This window comes from Dipodomys merriami, unplaced genomic scaffold, assembly GCF_024711535.1.
Source record: "Dipodomys merriami isolate MVZ:Mamm:240054 unplaced genomic scaffold, mDipMer1.0.p SCAF_26, whole genome shotgun sequence".
Classification (NCBI taxonomy): Eukaryota; Metazoa; Chordata; class Mammalia; order Rodentia; family Heteromyidae; genus Dipodomys; species Dipodomys merriami.
In genome coordinates, this window is record NW_027204048.1 from 6,785,639 (window position 1) to 6,810,737 (window position 25,099).

General features: G+C 46.1%; 1 protein-coding gene across 2 annotated transcripts in view; it reads right to left on the reverse strand.

Annotated features, from left to right (window-relative positions):
• Tmem248 (transmembrane protein 248) overlaps positions 1-24,320 on the reverse strand; it is a 37,375-nt gene extending 13,055 nt beyond the window's left edge. The window contains exon 1 of one of the 2 annotated variants that reach the window (XM_070035609.1): positions 24,206-24,320. In XM_070035609.1, coding sequence (XP_069891710.1) covers positions 24,206-24,223 — 18 coding nt within the window. In that variant the 5' untranslated portion in view covers positions 24,224-24,320. Of the gene's footprint in view, positions 1-18,652; positions 18,900-24,205 lie in introns of those variants that run through there. The other variant, XM_070035610.1, reaches the window with a different exon arrangement.
• Positions 24,321-25,099: the final 779 nt, after the last annotated feature.

Here is a 25,099-nt window from a genome sequence, read left to right on the forward strand (position 1 = left end):
AAAACTCCACCCATATACCCTAGACTGGGAATTGGGCAACACAGGCTGCCAGCACCTGATAGTAAGCAGGAGCTCAGACTGTTAAGGCGGCTCAGCAATAGAGTGATAGTCTTGGATGTATGAGGCCCTGGATCTGATTCCTCAGCATCACAAAAGCAAAAAGGGTCAGAAGTGGTGCTGTGGCTCAAACGGTAGGGTGCCAGCCTTGAGCTGAAAAGCTGAGGGACAGCACCCAAACCTAGAGTTCAAGCCCACAACCAGCCCAAAACAAATAAACAAAAACACATCAGGAGCCCATAGCAGACTCCAGCATTTGGGAGAGTGCATCCAGAGCATCTGTTCTTCACAAGAGCACCCGTAGGAGCAAACACAAGCAGTCTAGGCTGCTCAACCCTTCCAAAGGCGGGAACTGTCAGCAATCTACAGCAGAGAGCTGAGAATCCTAAGTAAGTCAGAATAGCAGCTGGAAATAGGCTCCCAACAGAACCCAGATCAGGCACAGACTCTCTCTACCAATACAGAATCAGCAACCAAGCAAAGACAGACACACCAAAACAAAATTGAAGAGCAGTCTCCTGAACCTCCATGCGAAAATCACAGAGAAAAATCACAAGGTTTACTACCACCCAGGACAGCAAGCTCACCTCAAAAGCCAGCAGCCACACAGGGGAGAGCCCCAGTGGGAGCAAAGCAGGAATGGAAGACAAAGGCTACTTCCAAGGGTTGCTGGAGGCAATGACTCAAGAAATAAAGCGAGAAATTTATCAGAAATTGAAAGAGCACAAGGATGAACTATCCAAAGAGATACAGGGTATCAAACAAGAGATGCATGCAAAAATAGAAGCTGCACAAACCTCAATAAGAAGTGAGATAAACGCCAAATTAGAGGTAATGCATACCTCATTGAGAGGTGAGATCAGTACTCTGAGAACCAACATTGAATCCATAAAGGGATCCATTTCCTCCATGCAAACCACAATAGAAGCCACTGTCAACAGAGTGAATGAAATGGAAGGTCGAGTGTCAGATACAGAAGACAGAATACACCAACTGGACCAAAAAGTGACAGATATGGAAAAATTACTCAAATTAAACCAAAGGGATATTCAAGAGCAAGCAGATAATGCTAAAAAATTTAACCTTCGCATAATTGGAGTGGACGAAGGTGAGGAATTCCAGAGCAAGGGAATGCAACACCTATTTAACAAGATAATCAATGAAAATTTTCCCCACCTCAAAAACGACCATCTTAACTACATCACAAAAGCTTATCGAACACCCAACAAGCAAGACCCCAGGAGAAACACTTCTAGACACATTATAGTAAAAATGATAGATCTGAATAATAAGGAAACAATCCTGCATGCAGCAAAAATGAAGAAGGAGCTATACTACAATGGGAAAAAAATAAGAATTACTGCAGATCTCTCCACACAAACAATGAATGCAAGAAAAGCCTGGGAAAGCACCATACGAGCCCTGAGAGCCAATAACTGCCAACCCAGACTGATCTACCCGGCAAAGCTAGCATTCACATTTGATGGAGAACTGAAAACTTTTAATAGCAAAGAAAAACTAAATGAATACATAAACATTAAGCCAGCATTACAAAGAATTCTAAGAGGGGGGACACAACCTGAAGAAAGCAGCCAGGAACTGGGGCCTGCCCCAAACAGGCATTACTCAAAGTCTAACTGAGCAAGCACAGGAGGAAAGGAAAAAAGAAAAACTTAGGAAAACGGAATGGCAGGGACAACAATGCATCTCTCTATACTTTCTCTTAATATAAATGGGCTGAATTCGCCAATTAAAAGAAAACGAACTGAGGACTGGATAAGAAAACAAGACCCATCCATCTGTTGCCTTCAGGAGACCCACCTCTCAGCCAAACATACAAACAAACTCAGAGTGAAGGGGTGGAAAAGGATCTACCAATCAAACGCCCCCAGTAAGAAAGCAGGTGTAGCTATCCTGATATCTGACAAAATAAACTTTTCATTAAAATCAGTACAGAAAGACAAGGACGGACACTACATATTAATAAAGGGAACAATCCAAGAGGAGGATATAACCATCATCAACTTATATGCCCCAAATATTGGTGCACCCAGATATGTCAAACAAATGCTCTCAAACTTACAGAATAAAATAGATCCCAATACGATAATACTAGGAGACTTTAACACACCACTCTCACCAAAGGACAGGTCTACCAACCAGAGGATTGGCAAAGAAGCTACCGAATTAAGAGAGGCCATACTTCAAGCGGAATTAACTGACATCTACCGAGTATTTCACCCTAAAACAACACAGTACACATTCTTCTCAGCAGCTCACGGAACTTTCTCCAAAATAGACCATATCATAGTTCATGCAAGGAACTTAAGCAAATACAAAGGGATCGACATAATCCCCTGTATCCTATCTGACCACAGTGGAATCAAGCTAGCTCTCAATAACAAAGCATACCGCAGAAATTTCTCCAATACATGGAAATTGAACAGCACACTCCTTAACAATGCCTGGATAACAGAAGAGATCAGAGAAGAAATAAAGCACTTCCTACAACTCAATGAAAATGAAAACACCTCACAAAGAAACTTGTGGGACACAGCAAAAGCAGTCCTGAGGGGCAAATTTATTGCCCTCAGTGCCCACATCAAGAGAATGGAGACAGACCAAGTAAATAACCTCATGTTGCAATTAAAACAGCTAGAAAAACAGGAAAAAATGGAACCTAAAGCTACTAGAAGAAGCCAGATAACCAAATTAAAAGCAGAGATTAACCAATTAGAAAATCAGAAAACCATAACCAAAATAAACCAAACAAAAAGCTGGTTCTTTGAAAAAATAAACAAAATTGATGGCCCATTGGCTAGATTAATTAAAAAAAGAAGAGAGGAAACCCATATTAATAGGATTAGGGATGCCACGGGAAACATCACCACACGTACCCAAGATATCCAAACAATTCTAACAGACTACTTTCAAAAGCTATACTCTCTAAAGGAAGAAAATCGGGCAGAAATGGATGCATTTTTAGAGAAATACAAGTTGCCCAAACTGAGCAAAGAAGAAGTTAACCAATTAAATAAGCCAATATCCTATAATGAGATACAGGAAGCTATCAAAAGTCTTCCAACAAAAAAAAGCCCAGGACCAGATGGATTCACAGCAGAATTCTATAAGACCTTTAAACAAGAACTAATACCCATACTCCTCAAGCTCTTCAGAGAAACAGAGAAGGAAGGAGCTATCCCAAACTCATTCTACGAAGCCAATATCACACTCATCCCCAAACCAGGCAAAGACCCAACCAAAAAGGAGAATTACAGGCCAATCTCCTTGATGAACACAGATGCAAAGATCCTTAACAAGATTCTAGCTAACAGAATCCAGAAACACATAAAAAAAATAATTCACTATGACCAGGTAGGCTTCATCCCAGAGACACAGGGATGGTTTAACATACGTAAGTCAATAAATGTAATCCAACATATCAACAGAGCCAAGGTCAAGAATCACATGATTATCGCTACAGATGCAGAAAAGGCCTTTGACAAAATTCAACATTCATTCATGCTAAAAGCTCTGGAGAAAATAGGAATAGAAGGAACATTTCTAAAAACAATAAAAGCCATTTATGACAGACCAATAGCCAATATTATACTTAATGGGGAAAAGCTACAACCAATTCTCCTAAAATCAGGAACAAGGCAAGGATGCCCACTGTCTCCACTCCTCTTCAATATAGTCCTAGAACCCTTAGCCAGGGCAATAAGGCAAGAAAAAGATATTAAAGGGATCCTCATAGGAAAAGAAGAAGTTAAACTATCCCTTTTTGCAGACGACATGATACTATACCTCCACGATCCCAAAAACTCCATCCCCAAACTCTTAGAAATCATAAATCACTTTGGCAAAATAGCAGGATACAAAATAAACCCACAAAAATCAGTTGCCTTCCTATACACTGATAATGTACAGGAAGAGAGGGAAATAAAGGGAGCAACCCCATTCACAATAACCTCCCGAAAAATAAAATATTTAGGAATTAACCTAACCAAAGATGTAAAAGAACTATTTAATGAGAACTATAAAAAGTTAAAGAAAGAAATTGCAGAAGACACTAGGAAATGGAAAGACCTCCCATGCTCCTGGATAGGCCGACTTAATATAGTAAAGATGGTAATACTTCCAAAACTAATATACAAATTCAACGCAATTCCTATTAAAATCCCAATGACGTACATCACTGAAATACAGAAAACAGTCCAAAAATTCATATGGAACAACAAAAGACCTAGAATAGCCAAAACAATTCTAGGGGATAAAGACAATATGGGAGGGCTATCCATGCCGAACTTCAAACTCTACTACAGAGCTATAATAACAAAGACAGCATGGTACTGGCACAAAAACAGACCCGAAGACCAATGGAACAGAATAGAAGATCCAGAAATAAATCCACAGGCCTACAGCCAGCTGATATTCGACAAAGGAGCCAAAGACATACAATGGAAGAAACACAGCCTCTTCAACCGCTGGTGCTGGGAAAACTGGGCAGCCACATGCAGAAAACTAAAAGTGGACCCCAGCCTATCACCATGCACCAACATCAACTCAAAATGGATTAAAGACCTTAACATTAAACCTGAATCTCTGAAACTACTGCAGGACAGAGTAGGAGAGACACTTGAACTAATAGGCACAGGAAGGAACTTCCTGAACAGAGTCCCAGGGTCACAACAAATTGGAGAGAGACTCGACAAATGGGACTACCTTAAAATAAAAAGCTTCTGCACAGATAAAGCTATCGCAACCAAGCTAGAAAGACAACCAACTAATTGGGAAAAAATATTTACCAGCAATATATCAGACAAGGGGTTAACATCCTGTATATACAGGGAACTCAAGAAACTAATCCCTCCCAAACCCAACACACCAATTACTAAATGGGCAAGGGAACTAAAGAGGGACTTCTCAAATGAAGAAATAAAAATGGCAAAGAAACACATGAGGAAATGTTCATCATCCCTGGTGGTGAAGGAAATGCAAATAAAGACAACCCTGAGATACCACCTTACCCCAGTCAGAATGTCCCACATCCACAAATCAGCCAACGACAAATGCTGGAGGGGATGTGGAGAACGAGGAACGCTATTACACTGCTGGTGGGAATGTACACTCATACAACCACTTTGGAAAGCAGTCTGGAGGGTCCTTAGAAAGCTAAAGATTGACCTCCCTTACGACCCAGTCATACCACTTCTAGGCATCTACCCTGAACAACAGGAACCAATATACAAGGACACGTGCACCTCCATGTTTATTGCAGCACTGTTCGCAATAGCTAGGATATGGAAACAACCTAGATGCCCCACCACAGATGAATGGATCCAAAAATTGTGGTATCTATACACAATGGAATATTATGCAGCCATTAGAAATGACAAAATAATGGCATTTGCAGGGAAATGGATGGAGCTAGAAGGAATCATGTTGAGCGAGGTAAGCCAAGAACGAAGAGACAAACAGTACATGGTCTCCCTGATAAGTGGATGATGAATCCAAAATGTTAGGTGATATGACAAAACTAACAGGACTTAAGAAACAAAGAACTCCCACTCATCTGGTTGAACCACTACTAAATATCCCCATGCTGCTGATCACATATATGGTATATAACATATGAGCACCGTTATATATTACAGACTGTGATAGACAATTTGCTCCAGGAAAGTTAGAATGAACTTGTGACTTTAAATGAGCATCATTATTCCACAATACTGTGAATTTCCGGAAATTAAGTAATCACTTAATCACGATCAAAAAAAAAAAAAAAAAAAGAACCTTGGGGAAGGGAGGGAGGGAGGGGATGGTAGGGGGAAAACAATGGAGGGGGTAACAATGTTCAAGAGGAAGTGGAAGTGTACTCATTACCTCACTCATGTAACTGTAACCCTCTGTATAGTATCTCTACAATAAAAAAAATTTAAAAAAAAAAAAAAAAAAAAAAAAAAAAAAAGAATAGAGCTGTGCAGGACAGAACACACACACACACACACACACACACACACACACACACACACACACACACTAACAATAACTACTTATAATGCTCAGGCTGCATCTGGGAGCCAGAGAGATCATCTTTTTACAGGAAATCCAGCATATCTAATCAACCTCAATCCTAGCATCCCGCAGGAGAAGAATTTAGGCCTCAAATGTAGTGATTTCACAATCAATTGTCAAGTTTATTAAGAAGGAAATACGACTGAAAAAGGAGATGAGATAGTATAGGCATGGCATGAGACTTCAGTTCATCTTTATCTGTCTTTAGTGCACATGCATGAGCATTAGGTTTAAGTGGAGGAAGAATTAGAGGCATCTGACACAGGCTGTCATAGTGTAAAAGTGTGGCCAGGTTGGTCATTACCTCAATTTTAGTTCATTAGGTTCCAGAGAGTTGTTACCTTTGTCATCCTTTAAAGGGAGCAATCTGATTTCCATGAGAAGATTTCTCTTGGAACCCAAGTGTTTGCACCAAGCACAACTATGTTTATTGCAGCATTATTTACCATAGCTAAGATATGGAACCAACCCAGATGCCCCTCAGTAGATGAATGGATCAAGAAAATGTGGTATATATACACAATGGAATTCTATGCCTCCATCAGAAAGAATGACATTGCCCCATTTGTTAGGAAATGGAAAAACTTGGAAAAAATTATATTAAGTGAAGTAAGCCAGGCCCAAAGAAACATAGGTCCCATGGTTTCCCTTATTTGTAATATCTAGTATATGTATGAGTCAAGCGGAAAAGGTCAGATAATGTGATGTCAGGAAAATGAACCCTTAGATGTGTATTTTAAGGTTTTTTTTCTTTCATGCATGTTTTTCTAACGCATTTATAAGATTATCTCTTTGTTGCTTTGTATGTCCCTCCCCCACAGTATAACCCCTGCTTTCACTATATTTGATGTCAGTATAACTTGTGGAGGAGATGGGGAAAAACCAGTTGTTTAAGGATACAGATGGACCTGTTGCAACAATGAGAAGTACAAGTTGTCATGTCCAAAACGAGCTTTACAACGTCGGTGCGGGGGGGGGGGGGGGGGGGAAGGAATAGGATTGGGATGGGGGGAGGGGGGAGGCTGGGAAGGGATGTGAAGGGTAAACAAAGGAGGAGGCTGCAATGCTTGGTAAGAAATGTATGCATTATCCTGCCCATGTAATTGTAACTCCTCTGTACAGTATGTTCACAAATAAAATAAAATTAAAAAAAAAAATAAAAAAAAAATAAAAAAAAATAAATAAATAAATTGAAAACAAATGTAATCATGCTTTTCAACATGAACTATGTGGAAAATGATCTATATAACATGTGGGCAGGGATGGGCAGGGAAAACTGAAGGAAGCAAAGGAAGGGGTAGATGTCAAAAAAAAGTATACTCTTTACCTGACTTAGGAAATGGTAACCCCTCCGCACACCACCTTAATAATAACAAAAGACTAGAAGGAAAGTAAGCATGGGGATGCATGCCCATGATTCCATCACTCAGGAGGCAGAGGCATGAGGAGTCACAAGCTGGAGGCCAATCTGGGATACACAGCAAGACCCAGGACTGCACTGGCTACTTAAGTGTGATCCTATCACATACAAAAGACCAGAAGTAAAGTCTTTGTTCACTGACACTGCCTCTAAGAGGGTTAATTTGAGAGACAGATAGGAAATCTTCTAAATAATCTATAATAAAAAGCTACTGCTCCTATATCACTCTAAGAAAATGACTCAGCCAGGAAGATAGTGTACATTGTAAATCCCAGCAATGGAGAGGCAGGGTTAGGAGGGTCGTGATTCGTGTTCCCCCTGGGCAAAATACCTAGTGATACCTCATCTCAACAAACAATTGGATGTGGTGGTGTGCAGCTATGTGGAAGGAATAGGAAAGAGGACTGAGGTCTGAGGCAAAAGCACAAGACACTATTCCCAACATAACTGAAACCAAAGGGACTGAGAATAGTTGCCTGGCACATGCGAAGTCCCAAATTCAAATCCCAGCACCACCTAACACAATCTGTAAGTAGATGAATGATCTGACCAACAGTGGCTGACAGGCCCTACTGCTGAGAAGCAGCCAGGTTGCTAGTTCACTCACTCCTCTCACGCCCCAGGACCCGTGCCCCGTACCTGCCAAGCTAGGAATGGATTTATTGCTCCCTGCTAAGATCCCCCAAGCACCCTGCCATGCCTAAGATAAAGCCAATAACAGCTCCTCTCATGGCCCCAGGATCACAACCCAGAAGTCTGCCTACCTTCCCAACTGTGCCATCCACCTCCCCACTTCTGCACTGGGCTTGCGGCACAGGTCCTTGGCTGCCTCTTAGGATCCACCTGCTAACTTCCTGAGGGAAGTCTTGTGGGACTGAACAAACCACACATCCACCTGGGGTTTGGTGCTGCTTCTCACCCATGGGCCTAGAATGCCTATCCCTGTACTTAGATGTTCTTTCCTTAATTTCAACCGCATTTTCCACATTTCAACTGTAACTAGCACTGTGTTACTCTCAAATTCTTCCTACAGGTTTTGAACCTAATCTGAAAGTTTGCTCCTCCACCCTAGATGCTTTCCCCAAACTCTATACACTTGTTCTTCTGGCTGTTTTCTTCTTTTTCTTGTCATGTGTGCTCTTCTGCACTGGTGTCAGAAGATGAGAGAGCTACATGGACACAGTGCCAGCTGTGTCCCTTCTGGGCTGTCAGTGTCTGGGGCTGAAGCTGGGTGGCAGTATATACTTAGCAGGCACTAGGCCTAGGTCCAATGCCCAGCAACATCCCACAAATGAAGTTTACCCATGTGACTGCTTGCATATTGTGTCACCTCTCATTTTGACTCCACAGGGGAGAATATTTTGCCCTTGCACACCCAGAACACATAAAGATGAGCACACTAAAACAATATTAACAGAAAGCAATTTTTTTAATGTCTGGACTAGCTTCTAAATTCTACAGGTAAAACAACTCCCAAGAAAACCTGCAGCTACAAGCTGTGCTCGCCCCTCTGAGATGTAAAGAGTACTTCTCTTCCTCACAGGCAAGCCCAGTCCTTAAATTGTCAAGCTTCACCCGCCTCAGTGGTGCAGGCTTCTAATTCCAGCTACTCAGAGGTGGAGATGAGAAGGACTGCAGTTTGAGGTCAGCCCTGGGAAAGTCAGGTGAACAAGCTGGGCATGTGAACACCCTGCTAACTCAGCAACTCAAGAGGCAAAGGGAGAGGCCAGGCCCATGCAAAACACAAGCCCTGATCTGAGAAAACAAACGAAGCAAAACAATCATGGGGGTGCAGTTAAAGTGGCAGAGTGTTTGCCTAGCAACCAGAAGACTTGAGTTCAAACCTGTTTTTAAAAAAGGAGGGATAGCCGGGCGCTGGTGGCTCACGCCTGTAATCCTAGCTACTCAGGAGGCTGAGATCTGAGGATCGCGGTTCAAAGCCAGCCCGGGCAGGAGAGACCGTGAGACTCCTATCTCCAATAAACCACCAGAAAACCGGAAGTGGCGCTGTAGGTCAAGTGGTAGAGCGCTAGTCTTGAGCTGAAGAGCTGAGGGACAGCGCCCAGGCCCAGAGTTCAAGCCCCACGACCGACAAGAAAAAAACAAACAAACAAAAAAAGGAGGGTACAGTATCCATGCACATTTTCTGACTTACTACATGTGAATGCAGACACTATTACTGATGCTGTATCTGCAAATATACATTCACCTCTCTGACACTCATCTCTTCCCTGGCCAGTCACGGGCTGCACTTGCTGGCCAGGCACAGTGGCTCTCCAGGAGGTGACACTGGGAGCCAGCAAGGTCTTCCACAGCATCACCCACAGAGGCACTGCAAGAGGAATGCAAGTGGCTCCCAAACACTGGGGCCACACAGGGCCACCTCAGCCTGCTCTGCGTGGGGCCCAACCCTTCACCCTGCACACACTCCACAGGGAAATGCCTGCTCTACTTCCCAACACCTGTGCCAACACTCAATGTCCAAAGGCACGTCCAGAGAGATAGGAAATTATCTTTATACTCCACACTGTACCTCGCTGAAACTGAGCATCTTTTCTGATTTTTATCAGCCATGTAGGATCAATCAAAAATGAATGGCTTGAATCCTCTAACCTTTCAACTCCTGGTGTTAGTCTGTTTCTTACTAAGGTATAGAAGTTCTTTTGTGGAGTTGGAGGTACGGCTCAGGTGGTAAAGTGCCAGCCAATGAGCAAAAGCAAGTAAGTGTTAGTTCTGGTCTCAGACAAAATAAAGTTCTTTTACTGGGCACTGATGGCTCACCCCTGTAATCCTAGCTACTCAGGAGGCTGAGATCTGAGGATTGCAGTTCAAAGCCAGCCCAGGCAGAAAAGTTCCTAAGATTCTTATCTTCAAATAACCATTACAAAACTGGAGGTGAGTCCAGCACTGGGTGGCTCATGCCCATAATCCTAGCTGATCAGGAGGCTGAGAGCTGAGGACGTTGGTTCAAAGCCAGCCCAGACAGGAAAGTCTGTGAAACTCATCTCCAGTAAGAAAAAACAGAAGTGGCACTGTGGCTCAAGTGGCAGAGCACTAGCCTTGAGTAAAAGAAGCTCAGGGACAGTGCCCAGGCCCTGAGTTCAAGCCCCACAACCAACAAAAAGAAAAAAAAAATTTTTTTTTGATGCTCTGGGTTCTGAGCTTTTAACATGTGTAGCTCTTTTTTTTTTTTTTTTTGGTTGGTCACGAGGCATTTCAAATGAACACAGTCACATACTTCACTCAGCATGATTCCTTTAAAGTTGAGCCTCACTGCTCCTCAAGAGTACTCACCCTTTCATCCAACCCTTCCCCCACACCCCCCCACCCCCCCATCCCCCCCCTGCTGCTTGCCTCCTCCTGCCAGACACACCCACTACACACAAGAGTTTACACTTACCACTCTAGCTATCGTGCATAATCCCATTAGAAACTTGTATGCAAATCTGTGGGACAGGTGCTGTAGCTGCCAGCAGCATTGCCAGGCACTACCTAACCGCCCAACTCTTTCCAAAGAGGAACATACACTGCTAGTGGGAATGTTCAACCACTCTGAAAAGTAGTTGGAGACATCTCAAAAAACAAAACAAAGTATTACCCTATGATCCAGCAATTCTACTCTTAGGCATATTTCCAAAACATTGCAAGTCAGGATACAGCAAAGCCAATAGCACAACCATATTCCTTACTGCACTATTCACCACAGTCAAGATATGGAATCAGCCTAGATGCCCCTCAATGGGCATATGGATCAAGAAGATGCTGTATACATACACAATGGAATTCTACTCATCCATTAGGATGAGTAGATATTATATCATTTCCAAGGAAATGGAAAGACCTGGAAAAAATTATGTTAAATGAAGCAAGTCAGGCCCAGATAGACAAAGGATGCATGTTTTCCCTAATATGCAGAATCCAGAACTGATTTGTAAATGTACAAGTAAACACAAGAGGATTATATACAAGTTCACACAAATGCATCTTCAGGGGAGAATTCAAATGGTGTAATTCCTTAGAAAAACTAGCAGTGCAACAAAATGAAGAGCAGGAAACTGACACTCGAAAGGGGACAGATGAATAGAGAGGAAGAGGTGAGAATATAGTCATAATATTTAATGCATATCCTACAAAATTAAGAAAATTGGGACTGGGAAGGTGGCTCAGTGGTAGAGCGCTTGCCTTGCATGCTTGAGGCCTTGGGTTCGATTCCTCAGCACCATATAAGCAGAAAAAAAAGGCGGAAGTGGCGCTGTGGCTCAAGTGGTAGAGTGCTAGCCTTGAGCTGAAGAGCTGAGGGATAGCGCCCAGACCCAGGGTTCAGGCCCCACGACTGGACCCAAAAGCAAAACAAAACAAAATTAAGAAAATTAAGAGGAGCTGGGAATGTGACTAAGTGGTAGAGTGCTGGCCTAGCATGCATGAAGTCCTGGGTTCAATTTCTCAGCACCACATAAACAGAAAAAGCTGAAGTGGTGCTGTGGTTCAAGTGGTAGAGTGCTCGCCTTGAGCAAGAGAAGCTCAGGGACAGTGCTCAGACCCTGAGTTCAAGCCCCAGGACTGGCACCAAAAAAAAAAAAAGAAAAAAGGAAGAAGAAGTAACTTAAGGATGATAAAAGGAATGCCATCAATCAAGATGAACTGTACTCATACAGTGATTTGTTGGATGGTAACTCCTTTATACAACTACTTAAATATATATAATATGTATGTGTATATATATATGTATGACAGGCTTAATACACAGAGGGAGGAAAAGGGAGCTAAAATATATATATATTTTGGGGGGGGTCCAGTCGTGGGGCCTGAACTCTGGTCCTGGGTGCTGTCCCTCAGCTCTTCAGCTCAAGGCTAGCACTCTACCACTTGAGCCACAGCACCACTTCCGGCTTTTTTCTTTTTGTTTATGTGGTGCTGAGGAATCGAACCCAGGGCCTCAAGGCATGCAAGGCAAGCGCTCTACCACTGAGCCACCTTCCCAGCCCTAAAATATATTTTAAGTCCAGAATATAAAGAGATTAATATCCAGAATATAAAGAGAACTCAAAAAATTAAACAGAATAATTCAACTAATAAATGGACAAGCAAATTGAGCAGACAGCTCTCAAAAGAATACAAATGGCTGATAGATACATGAAGGAATGTTCAACATTCTTAGCCATTAGGAAATGCAAATGCCAAAAAAAAAAAAAAAAGAGAAAAGAAAAACAACACTAAGATTCCATCTCATCCCAGTCAAAAAGTACAAATGTTGGAGAGGATGGCAGGGAAAAGGGAACTACACACTTTTGGTGGGAATGTGCACTAGTGCAACCACCATGGAAGTCAGTGTGGAGCTTCTTCAAGAGTCAATGTGGGCCTTCCTATTACCCGACATTCCACTCCTGGGCATGTGCCCCAAGCAGGGCAAGCCAATACCAGAGAGACACTTACCTGCACAACTTTGTACACCACATCACTGTTCACAACAGCCAAACAGAAATTTGTAGGAAAATGAACACAATTTAAGGACCTCAGACTGAACCAGCTCAGAAAGCAAAATATTGTGTTTTCACTCTTGTGTGGAAGTTAGACCTAAGTTAGACCTATGTACACAGACATGTGTACCTATCCATGGATAAAAACTGAACATGAATCTAAGGGGGAAGAAAAAAAAGAATAGAGGTGTCATGAGTAAATGCCCATGCTGAAAACAAAGAACTGGCTACAAAGGTATTCATGCAGGAGCATTAGAAAAGGTGACATGCAGTCACCACAGCATCTCCTCAGCATGAAAACAAGGCAGCCCTCAAAAACACAGCATCTGGGGCTGGGAAGGTGGCTCAGTGGTAGAGCGCTTGCCTTTCATGCTTGAGGCCCTGGGTTCGATTCCTCAGCACCACATAAGCAAAAAAGGAAAAAAGCCAGAAGTGGCGCTGTGGCTCAAGTGGTAGAGCGCTAGCCTTAAGCTGAAGAGCTGAGGGACAGCACCCAGGCCCAGAGTTCAGGCCCACAACTGACGCCACCCCCAAAAAAAAAACAAAAAAAAAAAAACACAGCATCTGAAACCCAGATCCTGTCCCTGCTTGTTCTCAGGGGAATGTTTTCAGGGCCCCACCCTCCCATTACAGCAAAACATTTGTAGAGCTCAAAAACACATGGTGTCTTCTCAGAGCACCTGCCTATGGCTGCAGCCACACAAACCTTTTTTTTTTTTTGTCAATAGTGGGGCTTTAACTCTGGGCCTGGGCACTGTCCCTATGCTCTTCAGCTCTACCACTTGAGCCACAGCGCCACTTCTGGTTTTCTGGTGATTAATTGGAGAGAAGAATCTCACAGACTTTCCTTCCCGTGCTGGCTTTGAACCGTGATCTCAGATCTCAGCCTCCTGAGTAGCTAAGGTTACAGGCTTGAGCCACTGGTGCCTGGGTTTTCTTTTTCTTTCTTTTTCTTTTTGTGCAGGTTCTGGGGCTTGAACTCAAGGCCTGGGTAGGTACTGTTCCTGAGCTTTTGTACTCAAGGCTGGTGATCCACCACTTGAGCCATTAGCTCAAGCTAATTAGTGTGTCACAAAATCTCCTGTCCGAACTGTCTTCAAACCTCGCTCCAAAGATCTCAGTGCCCTGAGTAAGGTAGGATTACAGGCGTGAGACACTAGTATCCATCCAGATCTTCCTCTTTTTAATCATAGTGAAGGGACCAGCCCAGGGTCACCTATATGAAATAAGCACCCTCTCCTTGGGCTTCCCCATTTCTAATCATTTTCAACAATAAAATCCATCAATGTAATGAACTGATTCTGCTAATTTACTAATAAAAATAAAAACACAACTTAATAAAAATTTAATTCCAGGGGCTGGGAAGGTGGCTCAGTGGTAGAGTGCTCGACTTGTATGCTCAAAGCCCTGGGTTCAACCTCAGCACCACATAAGCAAAAAGAAAAAAGCCGGAAGTGGCGCTGTGGCTCAAGTGGTAGAGCGCTAGCCTTGAGCTGAAGAGCTCAGGGACAGCGCCCAGGCCTTGAGTTCAGGCTCCATGACCGGACCCAAAAAAAAAAAAAAAAAAAATTTAATTCCATTCATTAATGAAGATGACAAAAAAACACGAAATATTTTTTCTTTGGTTGGGGGGAGGGGTGTTGGTTGTGGGGCCTGAACTCTGGGCCTGGATGCTGTCCCTCAGCTCTTCAGCTTAAGGTTATTACTCTACCACTTGAGCCACAGTGCCACTTCAGGCTTTTTCTGCTTATATGGTACTGAGAAATCAAGCCCAGGGTCTCATGCATGCAAGCAAGCACTCTACCATTGAGCCATCTTTCCAGCTCCCAAAACACGGAATTTTAAAGAATATTTTTAGTTAGTTCTGCAGTGCTGGGATAGAACCTGGGGCATTCCTAGATGGTGCTCGAAGGACTTACTATATATGCCTGAGCTCAAGAACGCTTCCGCAAATCCATCTGAAATAAACACAGCAGCAAACAGAAGCACACTCCTACCTGTTCTGGTGCTACTAAGGTTCCCTTAACTTGATGCCACCAGGACTGCAGGCTCATAAGCAGCTCAAGTGCAAGCAGGAGACACTGACCCAGGCTCCTCCAGGCAACTGGGGGGGGGGGGGGGTAAAGAGGGAGGGACACAGTGTTCTCCAGACAGGCAGAGGATGAGAGGCCATAGCAGTGCAGAGAGGTGACCAGGAGAAGCAGGACCCACCCACGCTGCTGAGCTGTGCGCCGAGCCATATCAGAGAACAAGAAAAGTCCTACAGCGGGTGCTTTACAAAGTCCTGAGGAGAGAGGCAGGAACAGGGTAGAGGTAGGCAGAGGCTGAATTCCATGTTTCAGGACTGGCCTGGGCTGAGTGGGGTTCACTCCTCAATACCCAGAAAACTCAGGCAGGAAGCATGCAGTGTGGAAAAGAGGAAACCCACACACAGAATTTTACCATGGGATTAAAATTTTTATTAGCCAGGAAGTAAATGAACATATTTAAGCCTGTGGGACAAGGCCTGTGGAACCTATCTATCCCTGTCTCTCTCTCTCTCTCTCTCTCTGTCTCTCTCTCCCCCAAAGTACTTCGAAGTTTCTCCCATGGCTACTTGCTGAAGTTTTCAAGTAGGTGTATTCTAGTTTAACCCGGATTCTTTGGACTGGAGAGGGATTCTAGATTCCCAGCAGTGCTTCCTCAGTAGTGTCACACTTTACCTAAGGTATTCTCACTTAAGGTACACTAAGCTACCACCTGTGCCCAGAAACAAGCTTTCCTTTACACCACAACAAAAAACACCATTCATCCTCTGCTAGACTCTACCTCAGGCTAGCAGGGAACTCCTCATAGTGGACACACACAACCAGATGACAGGGAGCTGGAGAAGGGGAAATGAGAGCTGCAGATACCCATGAGAAACGCTCGGGCCTTGACCTGACAGGAGAAATGGGAGAGAAGGCAGGGCTGGGGTGTGGCTCAAAGCAGAGCAAGGCCAGAGTTCTATCCCTGCCATGTCTGAGCTGCCACAGCCCATTGCAGTGCTGAGCCTGAGCCTCGCAAAAAAAGAAAAAAAAAAAAAAAAGCCAGAGACTCAATGGCAGCTGCCCCAGAAGAGCTGAGGTAGAGCACCTGCTGGGGTCAACAGGCCTGTGCAGCCAGATGGCCTGTCACAGAGGGGGACCACCGAGGTGGGGAATGCAGTTGGGGGCGGGGGGGGGGGGGCACAGGGGAGGACCCAGACACAAAGGGGGGAGGGGGAGGACACGGTGGGGGAGGGGCAGATCAGAAGGAATGGAGGATACAGAAGGGGAGGAGGAGGAGGACATGGTCACAGAGAGGGAGGAAGATGTCACAGAGGGAGAAAATGAGGTCACAGAGGGAGAGGACAAGGTCACAGAGGTGGGGGATGAGGTCACAGAGGGGGAGGGGGAGGTCACAGATGAGGTCACAAAGGTAGGGGACAAGGTCACAGAGGGGTTAGGACACAGCAGGCCTTCAGAGAGGGAGCAGGGTACTGCAAGGTTCCAGCTGAGAGACCATGCTCAGCCTCAGCCAGTTCCTCCTCTAGTGCCCAGGGCCTCACCTCGCCCCTCCTCCTGGGTGGTCCCCCTCCCACTCCCAGCTCCAGCTGGGGTCTCTGATCCAATAGACTCAGTTAGGGCTTCAGCTGCCCTGCAACCTCCTCCCCTTCAGATCTCACACCTACACGGCCCTGTGAGGTCATCAGTCAACAATCGGGGCCTTGGACAGCCATGGACTCTGCGCTCCTGCAACCACACAGACCAAGTACCGCAGTGCCCCCTTCAGAAGACTCCAACTCCAGTCTGTCCTCAGCCACAGAAACTCCAAATGTAGCCTGTTCACACCACTTCTCTCAGCCATGAGGCCATCTCCATGCAGCTCCAAGAGACCTGGCCATAAGGCCGACCCCATCACTTTCTTGCTAGTTTGCTTGAGCCAGTCATGGGGCTTGAACTCAGAACCTAGGCACTATTTTCTGTGAAGGAGGCACTGTGCTGAGTTTTGCAAATAGTATACATAACCCTTACCACATCTGCGTTTTATGGATGAGATTAAATTATGGAATGGGAAATTAAGGGATATGGAGAGTTGGTTTATTGGCCTAAGATCATATAATAAGTGAACTAGGGAGCTGCTCCCTAATAAATACAACAGGTCTGAAGGAAGAGGAAACATCATCAAATGGGACAAAGACTGAAATGCATCCATACAATTTTGCAACAAGACATACACTGTGGTAGAATGCTTGCCTGAGTGAGACTTAGAATCCATCCTAGCACCATCTGCACATCTACAGTAATGTAAGCAAACCCCTTCCAGTGGAGTGATAAAGAGGCAGAATCCGATTACTGAGGATCAGGGGGTGAGAAAACCTGTTGCTAAAGGCTACCAACAATAATGCCATGTCCAAGGCACCACCCCTCCTGCTTCATGGGCACCCCACCTTTTAAGCTCCCTGGCCCTTCTAGGTGGACACCACTACCACTGCTCTCCAGGAGGAAGTTGTGTCAGAGGCTCAGGAGTCAGAATAGTCATGCTGCAAGCATGGGCTAAGTATATTCTGAGTTAACTCATCTCTCAAAGCCATGCTCTTCTTCACTCAGTGCTATGGCCGACACGAAGGTTTCAAGCCCAATACCAAGCTGAAAAACACAATGACCAACTTCATGTGCCACGATGTAAGGTGCCTTTTACTGACTCCAATAACAACCACAATTAAGCTCCACTTTTTTTAAATAAATAAATCTGCCATAGGTCCAAGATGACAATAATTTCTATTCTTTAGTAGTTCTTTTGCTTTTGTTTCTTGTTTTACTAGCTAACCATCTTAAAGCAGAAAAAAAAAAAATGAAAGTATTTGGGGTATGAAAGATATTAAGAAAAGTCACAGCAGGGTGCCCGTGGCTCCCACTGGTAATCCTAGCTACTCAGGAGGCTGAGATATGATCGAAATACAAAGCCAAGGAAAGTCCATGAGACTCTTACCTCCAATTATGCACCAAAAAGCAAGAAAGTGACTCAAATGGTAGAGCGCTAGCCTGGAGGGGAAAAGCCTGGGAAGAGCGCCCAGGCCCTGAGTTCAAGCCCCAGGATGGGGGGGGGGGGGGGGGGGCGGGGAGGGCGAGAAAGCTGCTGCATCTACGTGCCTTTTTTTTCCCCCCATTTACATGCCATCTTTTTCTCAGTAGCCCAATCTGGCCTGGAACTCAGGATCTTCCGTCTCCTGCCTCGCATATAAGATCTCAAAACCACTCCCAAATTTGCTCTATTATAAAACACGGTTCAGGGGGTTCACACCCGCCCTCCATGGGCACCGCGGGTCCCTCCGCGGGAAGCGCCTGACGAACCCGCGCGCGGACGGGCGTTTCACACACTCCACTGGGGCCAAAGGCGGCAAGCAACAACAGAACGCTCCAGGACGCAGCCCAACTCCGCAGGCCCGGGCTCCCCGCGCACGGCGGCCCGCGCTGACGCGGCCGGGCGGGCCAGGGGGGAGCCGCGCTCGGGGCTGGGCGATCTGAGGCCCGGCCCGCGCGCCCGGCTCGCGCCCGCCCGCCCCGCTCACTCCGGCCCGGCCCGCACACACCCGCCCGGGCCAGCCCGCCCCGCTCACCCGCCTCGCGGGCGGTGTCGCCTGGCCCGGCCCGGGCCCGCTGCTGGGCGGCCGCCCGCGGCGACGCGGGGCTCACTGGCGGCGGCGCGCGACGGGCCAGGGGCCGCTCGGCACCATGCTCCCCGCCACTCCGAGCTCAGCGTCCCGCTCCGCAGGGGGACCCGACGGCCCGGGCTGAGGGCGCCCGGCTCCACCGCAGCAGCGTAGGCTCCGCGCGGACTCCGGTGGCCGTGGCTTCCGGGTAAAAAAAAACACACACGCCAGCGCCGTCGTCGCCGTGACCTCTGACCCCTGACGTCGACGGCGGCGCGGCCGGGACAGAATTCTGCAGACGCCAGCAGCGGAGCCCTGCCCACCAGACCCCGTCCAGGTGTGCGTCGGCGTGCGAGGTGGCTTCCCCGCGTCCGGGGGCTCTGTGCCGGGGTGTGGGATTGTGCGCGCGAGTCCGCATGGGTATGCGTGTGTCCTTACGCTTGGAGTGCAAGGGTGTGTATGGGGCACGTGTGGCCATTTCTACTGACGTGGACTCAGGAAACAGGATATGTGCGCGCGCATGCACCACGCACTCGTGGATGGCGACTGCAGTATGCGCGTGCCCGTGGGTGTCTGATTCCCGTGCTGTGTGTTGGCCACGGCTGATACTAGCATAGTTTCGCACTTTGCCTACCAGTGTGAGACCCGGAATTTGACCTCCACCACTGCAAAAAAAAAAAAAAAAACTAACTAAAACTAAAGTATCAAATGGGTGAAGTGGTGCACACGTACAATCCCAGCTATTCAATAGGAGGCTGAGTCTCGATCCAGGTTCGAAGCCAGCCCAAATACACGAATGGGAAGGGCTCTTATGTCCACTTACGGGAGAAAAAAGTCAAAACTTGGAGATGTGTTTCTAGTGGTTAGAGCTCCAGCCTTGAGCAAAAGGCTTAGTAGGAACACTGGTCCTGAATTCAAGCCCCCAGAGCCAGTACCAAAAAATGAGTTGCAATTCCTACAGTCATTTAGTAAAATAATTTGACATTATCAAAGTACACTTAAAGACAAGCATATCATCTCGAGAAAATATTACTCTTCCCAGGCCTGTAATTCTAGGTACTCAGGAGGCTGAGATCTGAAGATCACGGCTCAAAGACAGACCAAGCAAAAAAGTTTGTGAGACTCGGGCTGGGAAGGTGGCTCAGTGGGAGAGCGCTTGCCTTGCATGCCTGAGGCCCTGGGTTTGATTCCTCAGCACCACATAAGCAAAAAAGAAAAAAGCCAGAAGTGGCGCTGTGGCTCAAGTGGTAGAGCACTAGCCTTGAACTAAAGAGCTGAGGGACAGCGCCCAGGCCCAGAGTTCAGGCCCCATGATTGGACCAAAAAAAAAAAAAAAAAAGTTTGTGAGACTCATCTCCAGTTAACTACTAAAAAAGGTGGAAGTTAAAATGTGATTCAAGCCGGGCGCCGGCGGCTCACGCCTGTCATCCTAGCTACTCAGGAGGCTGACTGAGATTTGAGGATCGAGGTTCAAAGCCAGCCTGGGCAGGAAAGTCTGTGAGACTCTTATCTCCAATAAACCACTAGAAAATCGGAAGTGGCGCTGTGGCTCAAGCCGTAGAGCTCTTGCCTTGAGCTGAAGAGCACAGGGACAGCGCCCAAGCCCAGAGTTCAAGCCCCGTGGCTGACCCCCCGCCCCCCCCAAAAAATGTGGCTAAAGTGGTAAAGAGCTACCCTTGAGCAAAGCAGCTCAGGGACAGTGTCCAGGTACTTGAACAAGAGCCCAAATACACAAAATATTTATTTTATTTTGTTTTTTTATTTGCCAGTCCTGGGGCTTGATCTCAGTGTTCCAGAGAATGTGGCAGAGGAACAGCCTCACAGAATACTCTTTGCATAGAAGATATGTAATATCAAAGACACACCCTATTGACATTTTATTCCCTTATTGAAGATAAATGTATTGGATGGGTTGTTCTGTTACATTCTTTACTGTGACACCCTGATCTGCAGCAAATCTCCTTTAAGTTGTTTTTCTCAAGTATTTTGCAACAGCAATGGGAAGCTAACAGACAAAATTCATAATTCTTAGCTATCTTCCACTATTTGGACAGATTTATGCATTTAAAATTGATTGCTATGGGCTGGGAAGGTGGCTCAGTGGTAGAGTGCTTGCCTTGCATGCATGAGGCCCTGGGTTCGATTCCTCAGCACCACATAAGCAGAAAAAGCTGGAAGTGGCGCTATAGCTCAAGTGGTAGAGTGCTAGCCTTGAGCTGAAGAGCTGAGGGACAGCGCCCAGGCCCAGAGTTCAGGCCCCACAACTAGCAAAAAAAAAAAAAAAAAAATGATTGCTAGCCAGGTGCCAGTGGCTTACGCTATAATCCTAGCTACTCAGAAGGCTGAGATCTGAGGATCATGGTTCAAAGCCAGCCCGAGGGGCTGGGAAGGTGGCTCAGAGGTAGAGCACTTGCCTTGCATGCTCAAGGCCCTGGGTTCGATTCCTCAGCACCACATAAGCAGAAAAAAAAAGCCGGAAGTGGCGCTTCTGTGAGACTCTTATCTATAATTAACCACTAGAAAAACCGGATGTGGTGCTCTAAGCTCAAATGGTAGAGTGTTCTCCTTGAGCTGAAGAACACAGGGACAGCCCGGAAGCCCAGAGTTCAAACCCCACAACTGACAAAAAAAAAAAAAACCTGCTATGGCAGACTGGAGGGAGATAGCTTGCTTAGTGGTAGAGCAAGTATTTATTTAGCACATATGATACCCTGGATTCAATACCAGCACAAAACATTTTCAATAATAAATGATCACCAAGTCTACTGACATGTTGCCCTGACATCTGCATTCCTGTCACAAACATCAATAATCTAAACCTAATGGATGGCTCATACCAGTGATTGCAGCTACTTTCAGCGTTCAAAGCCAGTCCAGGCAGACAAATCCAAGACTTTTATTTTTAAATTAGCCAGTAAAAAGCCATACTAAAGGTATGGACCAAGTGGTAGAGTGCCAGTCTTGAGCAGAAAAGGCCAAGTGAAGGTGGGAGCCTGCAATCCCAGCTACTCAGGAGGCTGAGATCTGAGGGACACGGTTCAAAGACAGCCCCGGCAGCAAAGTCCATGAGACTCTTACCTCCAATGAACCACCAGAAAACTGGAAGTGGTGCTGTGGCTCAAGTGGTAGAGCACTTGACTTGAACTGAAGAGCTTTGGGACAATGCCCAGGCCCAGAGATCAAGCCCCATGACCGACAAAAGGGGGGGGGGGGCAAGTGAGAGTACAAGACCCCCAAGTTCAAGCCCCAGTAGTGACATAAAAAACACACACACATGGGCTAGGAATGTGGCTTAGTGGTAGAGTGCTTGCCTAGCATGCATGAAGCACTGGGTTCGATTCCTCAGTACCACATACACAGAAAAAGCCAGAGGTGGTGCTGTGGCTCAAGTGGTAAAGTATTAGCCTTGAGTACAGAGAGGCTCAGGGACAGTGGCCAGGCCCTGAGTTCAAGCCCCTAGACTGGCAAACACACACACACACACACACACACACACACACAAAATAAAAACAACTGAACTTGAAGTGGCGCTGTAGCTCAAGTGGTAGAGCGCTCGCCTTGAGTTGTAAGAGCTGAGGGACAGCGCCCAGGCCCAGAGTTCAAGCCCCACGACTGACAAAAAAAAAAAAAAAAAAAAAAAAACAACTGAACTTAACATGGAAGTGGTCAAATTCAAAGAAAGCTCTGCATATTTTTTAAATGTCATAAAAATAAATGGTATAGGGCTGGGAAAGTGGCTCAGTGATAAAGCGCTTGCCTTGCATGCATGAGGCCCTGGGTTCGATTCCTCAGCACCACATAAGCAAAAAGAAAAAAGCTGGAAGTGGCGCTGTGGCTCAAGTGGTAAAGTGCTAGCCTTGAGCTGAAGAGCTGAGGGACAATGCCCAGGCCCAGAGTTCAGGCCCCACGACCGGACCCCCCCAAAAAAATAAAATAAATAGTATAATCCTAATCTCCAGTAGTAGAGGACCTAAGGTTACACTTAAAGAGTGCTCTCATTGGCTGTGGTAGCACACACCAGTATGTGGATGAAGCAGGAGTATGATGAGTTCCAACCAGCCTGGGCTATACCTTTGCTGGACGCTGGTGGTTCACACCTGTAATCTTAGCTACTAAGGAGGCTAAGATCTGAGGATCGTGGTTCAAAGCCAGCCTGGGCAGGAAAGGATATGAGACTCTTATCTCCAATGAACCACCAGAAAACCAAAAGTGACACTATGGCTCAAGTGGTAGAGCACTCTCCTTGAGCTGAAGAGCTCAGGGACAGCATCCAGACCTAGAGTTTAAGCCCCACAACTTACCCCCCCCCAAAAAAAGTGCTCTCCCTCTTCCTCTTCTCCAATAAACAACCTAATATAAAATCCTAAAATCCTATTGTCTACACTTTTATTACTCTCTTCCCAGATTGATGAGATTTTACGGAGTTAAAGGGTTCTTGCAAGCATGAAATATGTTGTTGTTTGCCTAATGCCAAGTGTAGATGAAGCATTGGTAATAGCTACCTGCTGTCATTCTCATTATACAGGGTTTGTTCCAAATATCAGAGGAATAACACATGCAAACTGCTTGCTCAGCTCAGCACCTGGGACAGAGGGCCGAACCACTGTCAGTTGTAATTTTTGCGTTCAGTAGTTAAATAGGTGCTTAGTGCTTATCACTTCCTCTGTTTCTAGGTCACCCGAGTTCTGGGCTAGCAACTCTTCCTCTGCCGCATCATAAATGATCACCAGGACCTGTGCGTTTGCTTATCTCCCCACTCTCCAATGTGTGTGTTTTTCTGACCTCAAAGTGTATGCAAGTGTAAGTGCGTGTGTATTATTGATACTGGGGTTTGAATCCAGGGCTTCAAGCTGCTGGATTGGCACTCTACCATTGAGCCACACCTCCAGCCTTGTTTTTGCTCATTGTTATTAGGATAGGATCTAACTTCCTACTCAATCTGCCTACTTTAGGCTTTCTGTCCTCCTGGGACCACCGATGCAAACCATAGCATCTGGCTTCCCTCCACTGAAGTGCAATCTCATGGATTTTTCTGCACAGCCTGGCCTGGTCTTCCTAACCTCAGCCTCCCAAGTAGCAAGGATGGCCAGGACCAGCCACCGATACTGGGCTTTCTATTTTTTGAAACAAGGTCTCATTATGTAGCCCAAAACAACTGATTCCTGCCTCAGCCTCGTCAGGACTAGAATTATAGCAGGTACAACCCTGCCCAGCTTTGCTGGTTTAGGATGTAGGATTAACATGGTTTTAAAGGAAAGTACTTTCAGCAAATGACAGCAAAGTCCAGTCTGCACTGAGTGGTTCATCTAGACACAAGGATTTCAGAATGATGTTCTACCATTTACCAAGTGACAACACACTGGCATACTTAAACAGTAGTCACCTCCACTCATGGGTCTGTCTGGAGACATGACCAGAATCCCTGCTCCCTACCCCACCCCAGTAGTGCCAACACACTTTCAGCTTGATCCCTGCCCCCAATAGCAGTGCCTAAGGGTTTCCTTATTTAAGAATGCTTACCGTGCCTGTGGCTGTCATCCCAAATCCAAGAAGCTATATGTCTTTCCACTTCGTTGACTGGTTATTAAGGGAGTAAGCAGTGAACCATCTGGAAGGAATGGAGGCCTGTATGGGAAACAATACACAGCCCTGTGGTTTAGAGAGGTCAGGCCTCCAGCCGCCCTGAAGCTTGCGCTGCCTCTACAGGTGGCATTCTGTCTTGGCAACCCAAGGGGGGTTGCCTGGGAAACCCTGACCAGGGCAGTGAGCCCTTTAAAACAACAAACTGTTGAGCGTGGTGTTTCCCTTTGTTCTAGACTCCTGGTCCATTCTGTCGTTCTTGCTGTAGGACAGTTTTGACAACTAGTCTTAGCTATCCAGTCTAGTTGGATTACTAGATTTGGGTTGTTGTGACACAAAATCTCTTTCCCTCAAACATTGCTGGGTTTCACCAGATCCTTTTTTTGGGGGGGGGGGGAGGTCTGTGGTGGGGCTTGAACTCAGGGCCCAAGAACTGTGCTTGAGCTTTTTTTTTTTTCTTTTGTCGGTCGTGGGGCTTGAACTCTGGGCCTGGGCGCTGTCCCTCATCTCTTCAGCTCAAGGCGAGCGCTCTACCACTTGAGCTACAGTGCCACTTCCGGTTTTCTGGTTTATTGGAGATAGGAGTCTCAAGGTCTCTCCTGCCCGGGCTGGCTTTGAACCGCGATCCTCAGATCTCAGCCTCCTGAGTAGCTAGGATTACAGGCGTGAGCCACCAGCGCCCGGCTCATGCCTGAGCTTTTTTGCTCTAAGTTAGTTACCACTTTGAGCCACAGTACCACTTCTGGTTTTTTGGCGGTCAACTGGAGATAACTCTCATGCCCTTTGCTGCCTGCACTGGCTTCAAACTGTGATCCTTCGGTCTCAGCCTCCTGA